The sequence below is a fragment of the Panicum virgatum genome, chromosome 3N (assembly GCF_016808335.1).
Source record: "Panicum virgatum strain AP13 chromosome 3N, P.virgatum_v5, whole genome shotgun sequence".
NCBI classification, from domain to species: Eukaryota; Viridiplantae; Streptophyta; class Magnoliopsida; order Poales; family Poaceae; genus Panicum; species Panicum virgatum.
The window spans coordinates 1,067,869-1,085,501 of NC_053147.1; the positions used below are offsets into that span (position 1 = coordinate 1,067,869).

General features: G+C 48.9%; 1 protein-coding gene and 1 long non-coding RNA gene across 3 annotated transcripts; one reads left to right on the top strand and one right to left on the bottom strand.

Annotated features, from left to right (window-relative positions):
- Window positions 1-1,874: 1,874 nt before the first annotated feature.
- LOC120663508 (probable auxin efflux carrier component 1d) lies at window positions 1,875-7,419 on the top strand. Of its 2 annotated transcripts, none has more exons than XM_039942352.1 (6): window positions 1,875-3,192; window positions 3,448-3,721; window positions 3,812-3,897; window positions 4,007-4,164; window positions 4,252-4,328; window positions 6,760-7,419. In XM_039942352.1, exons 1-6 carry the CDS (start codon window positions 2,211-2,213, stop codon window positions 6,992-6,994), a joined length of 1,812 nt encoding a protein of 603 aa, XP_039798286.1. In that variant the 5' UTR covers window positions 1,875-2,210; the 3' UTR covers window positions 6,995-7,419. The 2 variants fall into 2 exon arrangements, with proteins under 2 accessions (XP_039798286.1, XP_039798287.1); XM_039942353.1 differs by lacking the exon at window positions 6,760-7,419 and adding an exon at window positions 5,467-5,978 and having other exon boundaries at window positions 1,878-3,192.
- Window positions 3,291-5,096, bottom strand: LOC120663509. The gene is made up of 3 exons (XR_005670527.1): window positions 4,796-5,096; window positions 4,262-4,385; window positions 3,291-4,143 (listed from the first exon to the last, which is right to left on the bottom strand). It is a non-coding gene; the product is annotated as an uncharacterized LOC120663509 (long non-coding RNA).
- Window positions 7,420-17,633: the final 10,214 nt, after the last annotated feature.

Sequence of the window (17,633 nt, forward strand, 5' to 3'; positions counted from 1 at the left end):
ATTAGACTCATTAGATTTGTCTCGCGATTTATAATCAATTCTGTAAAAAATTTTGTAAATAGACTTTTTTTAGTACTCCAAAATAATAAAATATCGGTTCATAAAAATTTGGCCAAGGCCCTGTTTAGTTCCAGTGCAAAAAAAATTTTGTTGGAATCTTATTAATTTGAAGTACTAAATAAAGTCTATTTACAAAACTTTTTGCACAGATGGGTTGTAAATTGCGAGACGAATCTAATGATGCTAATTAACTCATGATTAATCAGTAATTAGCGGGTGGTACTGTTGCATTACTGTTGCAAATCATGGATTAAGTAGGCTTATTAAATTCGTCTCGCGATTTACAACCCATCTATGAAAAAAAATTATAAATAGACTTCATTTAGTACTCCATGTATGTGTCGAAATATTCGATGTGACGGTGTTTTTGTATTTACGGGGTTCATGGGGTGGTAAGGGCAAAAAAAACTAAACAATCGCTGGAGCTCAGCTGACAGGCATACATGGGTTTCAGACCAGTACAGTTATGTTCCCAGTAGCAATAGCTAGTTGTATTGCACGCGTTCGGTAGGCTGGAGCTGGAGTGATGTTAGAGAAAAATAATGTTACCTAGCTGGTGGCTGGAGGTTAGTGCTGGAGCGATGTGAGAGAGAAATATTGTAGGGCTGGAGGCTGGTGCACCAGCCGAACACGGTGACTAGGTACTGTACTGTACTGTGGGATAAACGGGAGGTAGCAGCAACGGTTCGGAATCGGAGTCGAGGGCCTCCTGCTGCCCAGGAGCTGCCGTGACGAACGTAGCTGCGTGAGGTCAGCACGCAGGTCCCCCCCCCCATCCGTTGCTTGCGCACTAGCTCGCCTCGCCTCGCCGCTGCAGCTCGCAAGCTGCAGTGCACGGTATGGAAAACTCTGCGACTGTCCAGAGAGATTGATCCCCCTTGATGATAGTCTCCACTGCACTGTTGGAGGAGGTCGAGCAAGGCGACAAAAGTCCAAGGCTGCGTCTGCTTAAAGTGATGATCTCGGTCTTTATGGCAGAGATTCAGCTATCCTCCCGTACACACAAACATAAACACAAACCCTGTTTGCTTTGGTTCGTGCTTCAAGTAGCATAAAATTTAATTAATAATTAGAAATACTAAATAAAGTTAATTTATAAAATTAATTTTACAACTCCTGCGCTACTTCGCGAGACGAATCTAATGAAATCTTTGACTGCATGATTAGAGGTTGGCTACTATAGCATCAATGTAGTCAATTATCAATTAATTACGGTCATTAGATTCTTCAGGCAAAGTTACACACATCCGTAAAAATATTTTGCAAATAAACTTCATTTAAGCCCTGTTTAGTTCCCAAAAATTTTAAAGATTCCTCATCACATCAAATTTTTGGACACATACATGAAATATTTAATGTAGTTTTAAAAATAACTAATTGCACAATTTAGCTGGAAATGATGAGATAAATTTTTTAAGCCCAATTAGTACATGATTTGATATTAATTATCAAATAAAAATGAGAGTGCTACAGTAGCAAAACTCAAAAAATTTCACAAACTAAACACACCCTTGTTACTCCGTCTTGTTTGTTTTCTCCACACGCTAAAAAAAATTCATGCATGGAGGACACTGCTGCTACTGCAAGAGACAATTTCTAACCTCTTCTCTCCCCGGCCTTGGCCAGTCGGCCAGGGCCCTCGTCATGTTCGTCACCAGTTCACCACCACAGACCACACGCAGACGCAGCTCCCGATGCCCGCCTTTCTTGTCTGCCATTACGCCAACTAGAAGCGTACCTCCTTCGTTTGGTTGCTTCAATTCTCTCTCTGCCTTTCCGCCGCGCGCGCAGACCTACCGCGCTCCCCTCCCCCATGCTCCTATCCTACCACCTCTGCACCTGCAAGCCAGCCGTTGTGTTGCTCATCATGCCATGTCTCCCCCTGCATTTCCTCACCTCTCTGACCAGCTTGCCTCATCTGTGTCTCCCCTCCCTCCCCTCTTTTCCCTGTCTTACTTGGACCGGAGGACATCCCAGTACACCACCTCCATTGACTTCCTTCTTCCAGGGTGCTCTTCATCGTTCTTGGCTTCTGCTTTCCTCTCCACTCTCCGGCCGGCCGTGTCGTCCTAGCTAGCCACAAGCCTCCCACATTGCTCACCGCAAGAGCTCCTTCGTTTGGTTGCTTCCATCCCATTCCGGCAGCAGCCATGATCACGGCGCTGGACCTGTACCACGTCCTCACGGCCGTGGTGCCGCTGTACGTGGCCATGACGCTCGCCTACGGCTCCGTCCGCTGGTGGCGCATCTTCACCCCGGACCAGTGCTCCGGCATCAACCGCTTCGTCGCGCTCTTCGCCGTCCCGCTCCTCTCCTTCCACTTCATCTCCACCAACAACCCCTTCCAGATGAACCTCCGCTTCCTCGCTGCCGACACGCTCCAGAAGCTCATCGTCCTCGCGCTGCTCCTCTTGTCTGCCCGCCTCCCCTTCGCATCCTCCGTCCTCAACCTCGACTGGAGCATCACGCTCTTCTCCCTCTCCACGCTCCCCAACACGCTCGTCATGGGCATCCCGCTGCTCCGGGGCATGTACGGCCCCGACTCCGCCGGCACGCTCATGGTCCAGGTCGTCGTCCTCCAGTGCATCATCTGGTACACGCTCATGCTCTTCCTCTTCGAGTACCGAGCCGCGCGCGCCCTCGTCATGGACCAGTTCCCCGACGGCGCCGCCGCCTCCATCGTCTCCTTTCGCGTCGACTCCGACGTCGTCTCGCTCGCCAAGGGCGACCTCGAGGCCGACGCCCAGGTCGCCGGCGACGGCCGGGTGCGGGTCACCGTGCGCAAGTCCACCAGCTCGCGTTCCGAGGCCGCCTGCTCCCACTCGCACTCCCACTCCATGTCCATGCAGCAGCCGCGGGTCTCCAACCTCTCCCGGGTGGAGATCTACTCGCTGCAGTCGTCGCGCAACCCCACGCCGCGTGGCTCCAGCTTCAACCACGCCGAGTTCTTCAACATCGCCGGCGCCGCCAAGGGGGCAGCAGCAGACGAGGAGAAGGGCGGCCACTCGCCGCAGCCGCACGCGCAGGCGGCCAAGAGGAAGGACCTGCACATGTTCGTCTGGAGCTCCAGCGCCTCGCCGGTCTCGGAGCGCGCCGCCGGGGGGGCCGACCATGGCGACGCCCTTGCCAAAGGTAACCTCCCCCCCAAGTGACTAGGACACTTCTGGTTGGCTGCTGTCTCCTAGCGATTCTTGTCGTTGTGCTGTCGACCATCCGACCAAACCATTGACTATTCAGAAACTGAATTTTCTTGAATAAATACCAAAATTTCTTTAGCATCCTCTGCTTTTAACTATGCTAAATGCTTTGCTTACATCTGTGAATTGGAGAATGCGAGATGGCTTGCTGAACCAAATTGTCATTTTTTATCTTGTTTTGCCTGCACAGGAACCCAGGCCTACGACGAGTACGGTCGTGACGATTTCAGCAGGACCAAGAACGGGAACGGCGCAGACAAGGGCGGCCCGACCCTGTCCAAGCTCGGGTCCAACTCGATCGCCCAGCTCTACCCCAAGGGCGACGGCGAGGGGAGGCCTGCCGCCATGCCGCTGGCGAGCGTGATGACGAGGCTCATCCTGATCATGGTCTGGAGGAAGCTGATCAGGAACCCCAACACCTACTCCAGCCTAATTGGTGTCATCTGGTCCCTGGTCTCATACAGGTCGCCCAATCGATGTCAATTTCTCATATTCAGCATTAGTCGTCCCTGCATTTGTGTTGTGTCTTATGCGGTCTGTGCTCTATAATCTAGGTGGGGGATTGAAATGCCCGCGATCATCGCCCGGTCAATCTCGATCCTGTCAGATGCAGGGCTTGGGATGGCAATGTTCAGTCTAGGTGTGTGGATATCTGATATCTCATTGCTCTATGTTTCTGTAATTCTATTCCTGTATGGCTGTATCATGTATGGCTTAATAGCTGCAGGCATAACTGTCTATTCTTTCAGGCTTGTTCATGGCATTGCAGCCACGGATCATTGCCTGTGGGAACAAACTTGCTGCATTCGCGATGGCCGTCCGGTTCCTCATGGGTCCAGCAGTCATGGCTGCTGCCTCCATTGCTGTTGGGCTGCGTGGAGTTCTTCTGCACATAGCCATTGTTCAGGTATACTAAAATCTTGTGTCAAATTAGCATACTGTACATAACTGGGAAAAAAAGGTCCAGAACTTTGAAATGCCACTCAATTTTCAGGCTGCTCTACCTCAAGGAATCGTGCCGTTTGTGTTTGCCAAGGAGTACAACGTTCATCCTGACATATTGAGCACAGCGTAAGATCATCTCCTGAGTCCTGACATTCCATAGTTCTCTCAGTTCCTGCTTCAAACCTGCAATATAGTATATTGATGCTTATTTTCTTGGGTCTTGCCATGAGGATTCTCTGACCATGTTTCCTGCTTTCCTTTTTGAATTAGATAATCGGAAAGCATCATTTTTAAAAAGAATGACAAACAGAAATTATCACCCACCAAGTTTCCAATCATTCCTAATGATAATGTTTGAGAAGTGCCTCGTGCAGTCAAAAAGTACTAAAAAGCAAAGCATCAAGCCAGGACAGAATCAGCATGATTGCTCCTAACATGTTGCATTTCATACTACTTGTTCATTCATGGACGTAGACCTATAGTCACAGAATTCGGGGTCGATGCCGCGATCCGTGACCTCGGATCGTTGTCCCAATTCGCGGGTCGGGGACGACAGGGGGGGTTGACGTCCCGATTCAAGATGGGTCGCGTACCTCAGTATGCCGCGCAGGCCGCCGTCCCTCGCCTTCTCGCACGCCGGCCGTCACCGCCTCCTCCCGCGCCGTCCGCCGGCCACCGTCCCCCGCCTTCTCGCACGCCGGCCGTTGGCCTTCGCCGTGCCCACGCTGGCCGTCACCGCCTCCTCCCGTGCCGTCTGCCGGCCGCCGCCCTCCGTCCTCCGCCCTGTGCGCGCACCGGCTTCTCCATCCGGCATCCGCAGCGGGAAGAGGGAAGGGGAAGAGAGAAGGAAGAGAGAAGCGGCGTCGGGAGAGAGGAGATTGGGAGGCTAGGAGCACGCCAGGGAACAGATAAGGGAGAGAGAGGAAGAGAGGAGGGGAGGAGTTGGGCTGGGCTGTTGCATGGGCTGAGAGGAGGGGAGGAGTTGGGCTGGGCTGTTATATGGGCTGAGAGAGGAGGATGAGAGGATGGGGAGTATTTCAATTAATTGGGGTCGCGACTCTCGACTCTTAGGACCGTCCCAGGGTCATCGATCCCATTAGCCACGGATTCACGTACCAAAATTCGGGTTCTCGTTCCAAAGAGGTATACCCCCCTCGTACCACAATTTTACAAAGTCTCGACCCGTTCGACCCAGGAACTTTGTGACTATGCGTAGACCATGCCACAATGACAACGATCATTCATAATTCTCTCTTGGCTGCAGTGTGATCTTCGGAATGCTGATTGCTCTACCCATTACCCTGGTCTACTACATCTTGCTGGGGCTCTGAGCTGAACCTCTCAAGTCTGCAAAAACTTGATGCTACTAACGGTCTTGTTTAGGATCCATGACTGTTGAGCTGCCTTTTTGTTTGGGTAATCCCTGCTAGGATGGTAGGTCAGTAGTGGGTAACCCTACCACTGATAGTAATAGCATCACTGATATCTATTCTAGGTGGCTTCGTGGACAGCAGCTCTTCCAGATTGAAGCATTATAATTCTGATGAGCTTTAGAATTTAAAAGCAAGGAGGGTAATTGTGATGATAATCATCTAGTCTGTGAGACATTGTTATTGGTCGACTTGTTTGATCAAATCGATTAGAAATCTGGCAACATTTTTCTTACCTCAGTGCTGTCTGTCTAGATGATATAGCAGTGCTTTTAGAGGAGCTGTAGTTAAGGTGCCCTGATGACTTGCACCGCTGAAAATTGAAATGTAACATGATCTGGACGAATTTCTTTGTCTTTTCTGATGAAAATTCATCATTTTTTTTGGAAAAAAAAGATTCAACGTGTTTCCTTTTCTAAGAATAAACAGCGTAAAGTTGTCCAGTTCACTAGAACTAGCTTTTTCTCCGGGTTGCTACAAAGGGTGGACCAAAAGATGACGGCTTCAGCAAATGGGGCCGTAGAATGATGTTGTCGGGACTTGGGAGTCAGCCTAAAGTTCTGGCTTTTGGCATGCGCACTTGAAGCAGCCATGATGCTCTTGGGAAAACCAATCACATAAAAAAAAGCTTGTTTATTTCAAAAAAAAATCTTGCAAAATACCATGGTCCGTGGCACAGGGATAACAAATTACTGTAAAAAATGCAAGCTCTATATACTGATGCTAAACAATGAAATTAGCTTAGGTATGGCACCAGAGAACAAGTACCTTCTTGGAATTAGGTGGTGCTTCTCCTACCCCGTGACAAATAACAATAATGAGCCCCTTCTTGAAAATGACCATTCAGGCTAGTTTAGTTGTTTACCTGTAAAAATTTTGCAAGAGAATCTAGCTATTTAAGAGTATTAAATGAAGTCTATTTGTAAAATTTTTTACACAGATGAGTTGTAAATCGCGAGATGATAATTAATGGATAGTTAATGTAGCATCATTGTTGCAAATCATGAATTAAGTAGGCTCATTAGATTCGTCTCGCGATTTACAACACATCTATGTAAAATGTTTTGCAAATAGATTTTATTTAGTACTTCATGCATGTGTCTAAACATTCGACGTGATATTTTTAGGAGTAAAATTTTTGGAACTAAGCACACCCGCAGATTGTGTGTTCGCCTCACATACATGAGGCCAAACAAAATTGCTCTGACACTTGCACGTACTTCTGGCCTTCTGGCAATCAAAGATTCAAAGGTTGACTCAGATCGCTACACACAAGAGACAAGAAACGGAGGCAGATCGATGGGGATCCTCACATTATGCGTAAAACTGCAGAATAAAGGGCATCCGGCAAATCTTTGGTGAGCTCATCGATAGCAAATGGCGTCAAGGCGATTCTGCCACACCGCATCGCGCAGTCAGCGCTTGACCTCATCGGCGTCACCCCCCGTGGTTGCCTCTTTTCTCGCCGCCGTGGCCGACTGGCAGTAGTCGCCGCCGTGGCTGACTGGCAGTAGTCGCCGCCGCATCAGCCTCGTCCGCCGATTTCACCTCCATCCTCCTCTTCCGCGTTTCTGCCTCCGTCTCCTTCGTCCCCAACAACCGCTAGGACTGCCCGGAGGTGGGGACTCGCCGAGGAAGCCCGCCACAGCAGATAAGAGCATCTCCAGCCGGAGACCTCAAATGAAGTTCCTATTTTTGCATTTAGGAGCTCACTTGTATTTTTTAAAAACTCAAATTTTGGAACAACTCCAGCCGGAGACATCAAATGAAGCCCCTAGTTTTCCTTTGGTGGCTGTTGGCCTTCGCGTGCTGGTGAAGGGCGACCGTCGGCGGCTTCTTGAACTCGACGCCGCGGTGCTCGAACTCGACCCTCGGCGGGTCGCGGGGCCTGAAGAAGGTCGCGCGGTCGTGGACCGGGGCGGGCTCGATGGCGGCGCCGCAGGTGGCCTGGCTCCACGCGACGAAGAAGTTGCTCGTTGCGCGGCCGTCGGAGACGAGGTGGTGCGCGCTGAACCCCCTGCACGCGAACCGTGTGAGCTGGACGAGCATGAGCTCCTCTGTGCCGGCCTCGCTCGGGTGCAGCCGCGTCGCCTCGGAGGCCGGGCTGAGCGGCAGCACGGCGTCGAGCGGGGCATCGGTGGCGGCCTCGACGAACCGCGCGCCCTCGTCGGTGAGGAGGATGGCGCGGGCGCCGGTGTGGGGGTCCGCGCCGAGCCGTTGTCACAGCCCAGGAAAAAAAGGAAAAAAAATCGCGCCCGAGCCCACCTGTCAGCCGCCTCCTCTCTCCCTCTCTCTGTTTTTGCCTCGCCGCGCGCCGCGGCACGCGTCGCCGCCGGCCGACCCCGACACGTGCCGGCCATCCTCGACCGCCGTGCCACGCTCGCCCTCCGCTCGCCCTTATCCTTCCCCGCGGCCGTGTTCCTCTTTTCCTCCTCTTCCTTCTCGCGCACGAGCCGAGCAGAACCGCCCGCCGCCACCCCCGACTCCCTCGCCACCGTCGATTCCTCGCCTCCGGTCGGTCTCCCCTCGATTCCTCGCGCGGGGAGCTCCCTCTCACTCTCCTCCTCCGATTCCGACTCTTATCCGGCCTTGGGCCTCGCTGTGCAGGGCCGCCGCCGCTCGCCTTGGTCCGCCGCCGCCCAACGCCACCGCGCCGCCCGCCCGTTGCCGCTCCTCGCCCGCGTCACCGTCGGTGAGGCTCGCCGCTGTCCCCTCCATGCCGTGCGCACCTTCCCCGGCCCGCTCTGGCCCTGCTTCGCCGCGCCGCCTCGCGCCGCCGCCGCCGCCGCCGCACGTGCGCGCGCGCGTCGCGCCGCGCGCGTGCCGTGGCCGCGCTCCCGGGCGGGTCAAGGCCGCTGGCCTCGCCTTGACCCAGCCTGGTGGGCACTGGCCAGTGGGCCCGGCCTGTCGGCCTCTGGGCTGGCCAGGCCCGGGTACACCTACCATTTTGCTAGGGTTTTTCTTAGGTTTAATATGGCTTTAATCTTGCAAAATTTGTATAAATTCGTGTATAGCTCCAAAAATTGTGAAACTTATTTTGTTGGATTCCTCTAGCTGAGATCTAATTAGGAAAAATATTTTTTTTGCATGTTACTTTGCTATAGATTTATCTATAGATTTATCTTGCAAAAGTGAGTTTATTGCTTAGTTATTTGTGTACTGCTGGAAAAATGCCAAACCAAATTTTGTTAGACTCCTTGTGAGGTGTAGTTTCCAGTGGTGCAGCTTGTTCACATGATTCCTTGCTGTTTGTTAGGGTTTATTTCGATTTCGTGCTTGCTGTCCAAAATATGGTTTAATATAGAACTTTTTGCTTGCAAGTGAGAAAATAGAAAAACCAGTTTTGTTAGCCTTGTGTTGCTGCCTAGTTTCAAAGATAATTTTCTTGGATTTGTTTAGTTGAGTTTGCATGTCTTTCCTGATTTATCTCGCTTAGAGTAGCTGAATAGTGATCTATTTTTGTTTACTTCTAGAAAAATGATTTTGCTGCAAAACCAATTTTCATGAGTCCCTTGTATCATCCTCTGCATGTTTATTTTGTTTCTTGATTTATGCTTGTTATTTAGTTCATTTCTTAACCCTTGCATCGCATTCATGCATTTTAGTGACCAAACCGTCGGAGAACGAACCCGTGGAGCCCGCCGAGCCCGTCGAGCCTGAACCTGGAGTTCCGTACGCGGTCGAGTCCGAAGCTATCCAAGGCAAGCAGCTAAGCATGAATCCTTGCTCCTATTTAATCTGACTTAACTAGTTATCTCACCGGATAATGTGGGGTTATATATTGTATGTATGTATTGCATTCTTATACCTAATTTCCTGCATTATCTTCCTTGAATTGTTAACCATGTCCTTGTCACTTGTTAGTCAGTAATAACTTAATCTGACTAGATGCTTAGCCCGGCTTAGAGTACTTCTTTTGCTCACTAGACAGGAATAGTCTGGAGGATCACACTTACTGGTTACCCTTGATCGCACGGGTTTGGTTTAGTAGTATGAGTTTGATAGTATCGAGATTCGAGCGGAATAGTAGGGCCTCGAGAATGAAGTCACATGGGCATAGTCCGCTTGGATTGATTAAGGACCGAGTTGATGCCATCGGCCTTGAGCACCTTTCCGTGCTACCACATATCCAATATAATGGAACGGATGAGCCAAATACCTTCTTTGACTTGATCATTGGGGCCCGGTCCCAGATGCGTGGCCAATGGGCTATGCAGGGAGGCTTAGCAGGTCCCCGAGTGGACCTATGTGTAGGAAAATTTAGAGATGTCCTCGGTGGAACTAAGTCTCCACGCGCAAGCTGGGCGTACCCTCAACGGTTGAGCCTTGTTGGGAACGGTTGACGTGAGTACCCCATTGCCCGGCGTGATCGGTTGGGTGAGTCGCATGGTCCTCGCGTCGTGTGGGTAAAGTAGTACACCCTTGCAAGGTTATAATCAATTCGAATTGCCGCGCTCTCGGATATGAGCAAGCTCTTGGTTCGTCGAATTCTTCATAGAGAGTTTCGGTATTGTTGGCTTTGGTTTCATGTCATGTTGAGGATCTGTTATATATATTATGTTACTCCCTTAATCAACTAAAATTATGGGGGTTGGGCAAGATTAATTAAGTTTGCTAGGTGATAGTTTAGAGAGCTCATGCTTATGCAATAATTACTTAACTTTAAAGCTTTTACTTAAGCCTTGCATGATCCTTGTCTATATAATCGCGTAAGTCTTGCGGAGTACCTTTGTACTCAGGGTGCTTTCTAAACCTAGTTGCAGGTGAGCCAGAAGTGGTGTCCGGCCATTTCTACCCCGCTGATCCAAACGCGGGGGAAGAGTAGGATGTTGCTACTGTGGTGATGTCCTTGAGCAAGGCATCATCATCTTAAGTAAGTTTTATCGTAGCTGAGCTTCGGGAGAGCATGTATTTTCAATAAGCTCTAAGTCTCTGTTTAATATGACTCGCGTGAGCTCAAGGCTTGTAAAGTGAAGCTGGAAACCCACCTACATTGAACTTGTAATATTAAGTTTCGAACTCTAGTTTTATATAACTGCTCTTTGTGGATTGTTGGCTATGTATTCGATTGTATATGGTATGTGCATATGCTGATTCTGGACGTATGTTGGAGCACATACCGGGACTACCGGATTTTATATTATTTTGAATGAATGACGTGTCGGTTATTCGTGTCTCTAGATGTGGGATAACACGTGGCACGTTCTACGGCAAGCACGTGTTAACTCTCATCTTGGTGATAATGACCGGCGGTTCGTTTAAAATAGTATCAAATTGGGCGGTTCTCACAACGGGTATCAGAGCTAAGGTTTCCATGAAGTGAACCCAAAATTGGCTTAGTGGGTTGAGAGTCAAATAAAATTTGACTACTTGTACTAATGTTTACTTTTGCTAAAACTTTGAACTTAAGGCTGGTTGCTACCTTTCTTCCTTGGTCTTAGAGCTATTTTTTCCTTATTGCTTCACTTGTTTAATTAAGATATGCTTAATCTCTCTTGTCTTCATGAGTAGCGGTAGCGTAGGAACACCCCCTTACCTGTTGGAAACCTTTTAAGCCTTTTACCGGAGTTGGGAAGGTGGGAATCACCCATTGTCCTAGGCGCTAGTAGGAGGGTTGTAGCGCTGCTGGACAATGCGGTTGTTTCGGGTCGTAAGTGAGTGTTAGAACGTTAAGGCGTGCTCGCGATGTGAGGAGACGTCATGTGCATTCATACCTCGCATGCATGCATACTTTCTTTTGGTTTTCAAATCTGCATCTACCCAATCTAGTGTGCCGTGGTCTAGTTTTCGTTGAACTCGTTCTTGCTAATCTTAGTGGGCCAAATCTATTCTTTTTCTCAGCTATGTTGTTCTGGTGTCGATTGTGTGTTAGATTTTTATCTACACATTGTCTTTCCACCCTGCCTTTGAGTATCATTCTCCATCTTTCATTCCTGACCGCTAACCATTTTGTTTATTAACAGGATGGTGTTGCGTTCGGGAAATGAAAGGGATGGTGCCAGTGGTTCGGGTGGCAATGCCAACCGCAACAACGAGGAACCCCTTCCTAATCCTCCCGTTCACCCAAATCTTGCGGATGTCTTGGCTCGACAAACTGAACTCATGGCAACCATAGTCAACCAGATGGGCAATGCCGGCAATTATGGCCCAAGAGTTGAGCCTCAAGTGAACAGGTTTAGGGATTTCTTCCGCACCAATCCACCCATTTTTCGTGGTTCCAAGGATCCACTTGATGCGGATTTCTGGCTCAATGTTATTGAAGAAAAGCTAGGTCTTATTGAATGTGAGCCACATGAGAAGGTACTCTTTGCTGCTCATCAACTTCATGATGCCCCTGGGGCTTGGTGGCGGAACTTCAAGGCATCTCACCCTGCCAACTACCGCTTCACATGAGAGGAGTTCCGTACGGCTTTCCGCTCCTTCCATATTCCCAAGGGTATCATGGACATCAAGAAGAAGGAATTTCTGAATCTCACTCAAGGAAGTTGTGATGTGATGGCATATGTGAATATCTTCAATACCCTTTCCCAGTATGCACCTGAAGAAGTGGCCACCGATGCCAAGAAGCAAGAACGGCTGTATGATGGGCTCTCCGCAGAGTTACAAGACAAGCTCTCCACTACCAAGTTTGAGGACTTCAATGACTTGGTGAATATCGCTATCAGAGCTGAGCACAAGATGAAGAATCTTGAAGCAAAGAACAAGCGCCCTGCTCCTACCTCTGCGGGCGGTAGCTCCTCACGTCCACGTCTGGGGCCTTCTCCTCTTCCACCTCGGGCGCCCCTTCTCCTCTTCCACCTCGGGCGCCGGGTACTCAACCTCCCCGTCCTATGTGGATTATGCGTCACCCTCAACCTCCTCAAGGACAAGCTCCTAGGCCGGTCAATGCCTATTGGAGTAACCCAGGTGCTGCCGCAAAGGGTCCGTGCTTTAATTGTGGTGGCCAAGGCCACATTTCCAGGGATTGCCCCTCTCCGAGGTGTGGCGGTGCCTTCAATGCACCCAAGCCTAATAACCCTCTGCCTCAAGCACAGCGCCAGGAAGCTAAGCCACAACAAGCTCCTAAACGTGGCCACCTCAACTACACTACTGCCGAAGAAATTCCGGAGAATACTGAAGTCCTCATGGGTACGCTCCTAATCAATTCTCACCCTGCTATGGTTCTTTTTGATTCTGGGGCAACTTTTTCATTCATCAGTAAGAAGTTTATACTGCATAGTAAGCTGGAGATGCAAAACCTACTAGTGCCATACCGTATAGAATCACCGGGTGGAGAGATCATTTCTAGAAACTTTTTGGACAGAGTTCCAATTCTCATTGAGGGAGCTATTTTCCAAGCTAATCTTCTTGTTCTAGGTCAGATGGGTTTAGATGTGATTCTTGGAATGAATTGGTTGGGTAAGCATGACGGAGTTATCAAATGTGGGCCCCGCACCATTGATCTTTTGCACCCTTCTGGGAGTAGAGTTTTACTATCTCTTGCCAAGATAGAATCTTGTTTATATGTCTTGGCGAGTACCATAGCCATGGCGTTGGAAGATATTCCCGTGGTTTGTGAGTATCTGGATGTATTTCCAGAAGAATTACCGGGTATGCCTTCTGATCGTGAGGTTGAATTTGTCATAGAGCTCAAGCCCGGAACAGCTCCCATCTCTAGACAGCCTTATCGAATGCCTCCCAATGAGTTGAAAGAATTGAAGAAACAACTCAAGACTTTATTGGACAAGGGTTTTATTCGTCCGAGCTCCTCTCCTTGGGGATGCCCGGCTCTTTTTGTGAAGAAGAAAGATGATAGTTTACGGATGTGTGTTGATTACCGTCCGTTAAACGAAGTCACTGTCAAGAATAAATATCCTCTTCCTCGAATTGATATCTTATTTGATCAACTCTCGGGAGCTCGTTATTTCTCCAAGATTGATCTGAGGTTAGGTTATCATCAAATCAAGATCCAGAAAGAAGATATTCCAAAAACGGCTTTCTCTACTAGATATGGTCTCTATGAATTCACTGTTATGTCCTTCGGTCTCACCAATGCACCGGCTTATTTCATGTATCTGATGAATAGCATCTTCATGGAGGAACTTGATGTCTTTGTGATCATCTTCATTGATGATATCCTCATTTATTCCAAGACCAAAGAAGATCATGCTCGTCACATTCAGATTGTCCTTCAAAAACTTAGGGAGCATCGTCTTTATGCTAAGTTTAGCAAATGTGAGTTTTGGCTTGAAGAAGTATCCTTTCTTGGTCATGTCCTCTCCAAGGATGGTATTGCTGTGGATCCTACCAAGGTGCAAGATGTTCTGGATTGGAAGCAACCACAGAATGTCCATGAGATCCGGAGTTTTCTTGGACTTGCGGGATATTACCGCCGGTTCATAGAGAACTTTTCTAAAATTGCGAAGCCTATGACTGAGTTACTGAAGAATGGGGTCAAGTTTGAGTGGTCCCAAGCTTGTGAAGAAGCCTTTAAAACCCTTAAGGATCGTCTCACTACTGCTCCAGTTCTTGCTCAGCCGGATATTTCCAAGAGCTTTGATGTCTATTGCGATGCTTCTCGCATCGGTCTGGGCTGTGTCCTCATGGAAGAAGGCCGAGTAGTGGCCTATGCTTCTCGACAACTCAAGCGGCATGAAGAAAATTATCCTACCCACGATTTAGAGCTTGCGGCTGTTGTCCATGCTCTAAAGATATGGCGTCATTATCTGCTTGGTAATCATTGCAACATTTATACTGATCACAAGAGCCTCAAGTATATTTTCACTCAATCTGATCTCAATATGAGGCAACGTCGATGGCTTGAGTTAATCAAGGATTATGACATTGAAGTGCACTATCATCCCGGTAAGGCGAATGTCGTCGCCGATGCATTGAGTCGGAAGGCTCAATGTAATTGCTTGACCATAGCCCCTCTTTTGCATACTCTCTGTGATGATCTCCGAAAACTTGGAATTTCTATGGTCAAAGAAGGTTATCTTGCTACTCTCTCGGTTAAATCCGACCTTTATGATCAAATTAAGGAAGTCCAAAAGAAGAATAAAGGTATGGCTCGAATTCGGGAATTAATGAGGAAGGGCAAAGCTCGGTGTTTCTCTACTGATGATCAAGGAGTCATATTCTTTGGGAAGCGTATTGTGGTACCTAAGGATCATAACCTCAGGCGAATTATCCTGGATGAAGCTCATAGTTCTCAATTCTCTATTCATCCGGGCAGTACCAAAATGTATCAAGATCTCAAGCAAAGATTTTGGTGGACTCGCATGAAGCGAGAAATCGCTCGGTACGTCTCTAAGTGTGATGTTTGTCAAAGGGTTAAAGCCGAGCATCTCAAACCGCCCGGTACCCTTCAGCCCTTACCTATTCCATCATGGAAATGGGAAGAAATTGGAATGGATTTCATCACTGGATTACCCAGGTCTTCTCAAGGATATGATTCTATATGGGTAATTGTGGATCGATTGACAAAGTCGGCTCATTTTCTTCCAGTGAAGACTACTTATCATGCCAAGCAATATGCGGAGTTGTATCTCACTCGCATTGTCTGTCTTCATGGAGTTCCTAAGAAAATTGTCTCGGATCGCGGCCCTCAATTTGTCGCTCACTTTTGGAGAAGTCTGCATGAAGCCATGGGAACCGATCTCACCTATAGCACTGCTTATCATCCTCAAACCGACGGTCAAGCCGAGAGAGTTAATCAAATTTTAGAAGACATGCTTCGAGCCTGTGCGCTAATTTATGAGAAGAAATGGGTTACTTGCTTGCCATTCGCAGAATTCTCCTACAATAATAGTTATCAAGCAAGTATCAAGATGTCTCCTTTTGAAGCTCTCTATGGAAGACGGTGCAGAACTCCGATTAATTGGTCCGAATCTGGGGAAAGACCTTTCTTTGGTCCAGATCTGGTGAAAGATGCTGAGGATCAAGTCAGGATTATCCGTGAGAATCTACGCATTGCTCAATCTCACCAGAAGACTTATGCTGATCGCCGTCGCCGAGAACTCCATCTCAAGATTGGTGATTATGTCTATCTCAAGGTTTCTCCATTTAAGGGCACTCGCCGTTTCCAAGTTAGAGGAAAGTTAGCGCCACGCTATGTCGGACCTTTTCGGATCACCAAGAAAGTTGGAGCAGTGGCTTATCAGTTGGAACTTCCTCAATCACTCTCCGCAGTGCACAATGTCTTTTATATCTCTCAATTGAAGCAGTGCCATCGTATTCCAGCTGACGCTGTTGACCTTGAGTCGCTTGATCTTCAACCGGGTCTTACCTACGAGGAGCATCCCATTGCTATTCTTGATCATGAAGAAAGAAAGGTGAAGCGTAGCATGGTGAAGTTTGTAAAGGTTCAATGGAGTAATCATACCGAAGATGAAGCCACTTGGGAGCGTGAGGATCGATTACGTCAAGAATATCTGGAATTCTTTTCCGATGAGTAAGTTCTCTCTCTACCACACCCCGCTTTCTTGATGAAGTTCATAGTTCTAGATGTGATATATGTGTACACAGTCACCATCAAGAAAACCCTAGGAATGTCTCACACCACATCATCCCTGCCTTTGTGCATCATCTCTTAGATGTTTATCTTGTCTAGGGGAATATGGCCTTAATCGACCTGGAGTTTTGTCCCTTCCATCCTATCTATTTAAATCTCGGGACGAGATTTTCTTAAGGGGGGAGAGTTGTCACAGCCCAGGAAAAAAAGGAAAAAAAATCGCGCCCGAGCCCACCTGTCAGCCGCCTCCTCTCTCCCTCTCTCTGTTTTTGCCTCGCCGCGCGCCGCGGCACGCGTCGCCGCCGGCCGACCCCGACACGTGCCGGCCATCCTCGACCGCCGTGCCACGCTCGCCCTCCGCTCGCCCTTATCCTTCCCCGCGGCCGTGTTCCTCTTTTCCTCCTCTTCCTTCTCGCGCACGAGCCGAGCAGAACCGCCCGCCGCCACCCCCGACTCCCTCGCCACCGTCGATTCCTCGCCTCCGGTCGGTCTCCCCTCGATTCCTCGCGCGGGGAGCTCCCTCTCACTGTCCTCCTCCGATTCCGACTCTTATCCGGCCTTGGGCCTCGCTGTGCAGGGCCGCCGCCGCTCGCCTTGGTCCGCCGCCGCCCAACGCCGCCGCGCCGCCCGCCCGTTGCCGCTCCTCGCCCGCGTCACCATCGGTGAGGCTCGCCGCCGTCCCCTCCATGCCGTGCGCACCTTCCCCGGCCCGCTCTGGCCCTGCTTCGCCGCGCCGCCTCGCGCCGCTGCCGCACGTGCGCGCGCGCGTCGCGCCGCGCGCGTGCCGTGGCCGCGCTCCCGGGCGGGTCAAGGCCGCTGGCCTCGCCTTGACCCAGCCTGGTGGGCACTGGCCAGTGGGCCCGGCCTGTCGGCCTCTGGGCTGGCCAGGCCCGGGTACACCTACCATTTTGCTAGGGTTTTTCTTAGGTTTAATATGGCTGCAATCTTGCAAAATTTGTATAAATTCGTGTATAGCTCCAAAAATTGTGAAACTTATTTTGTTGGATTCCTCTAGCTGAGATCTAATTAGGAAAAATATTTTTTTTGCATGTTACTTTGCTATAGATTTATCTATAGATTTATCTTGCAAAAGTGAGTTTATTGCTTAGTTATTTGTGTACTGCTGGAAAAATGCCAAACCAAATTTTGTTAGACTCCTTGTGAGGTGTAGTTTCCAGTGGTGCAGCTTGTTCACATGATTCCTTGCTGTTGGTTAGGGTTTATTTCGATTTCGTGCTTGCTGTCCAAAATATGGTTTAATATAGAACTTTTTGCTTGCAAGTGAGAAAATAGAAAAACCAGTTTTGTTAGCCTTGTGTTGCTGCCTAGTTTCAAAGATAATTTTCTTGGATTTTTTTAGTTGAGTTTGCATGTCTTTCCTGATTTATCTCGCTTAGAGTAGCTGAATAGTGATCTATTTTTGTTTACTTCTAGAAAAATGATTTTGCTGCAAAACCAATTTTCATGAGTCCCTTGTATCATCCTCTGCATGTTTATTTTGTTTCTTGA

Excerpts from the sequence above, each read along its gene's own strand:
- LOC120663508 (XM_039942352.1), top strand. The coding sequence starts at position 2,211 with ATGATCACGGCGCTGGACCTGTACCACGTCCTCACGGCCGTGGTGCCG. Across the intron at positions 4,165-4,251 it reads TGCACATAGCCATTGTTCAG|GCTGCTCTACCTCAAGGAAT; the intron begins GTATACTAAAAT and ends CTCAATTTTCAG. Across the intron at positions 4,329-6,759 it reads CCTGACATATTGAGCACAGC|GAGTAAAATTTTTGGAACTA; the intron begins GTAAGATCATCT and ends TGATATTTTTAG.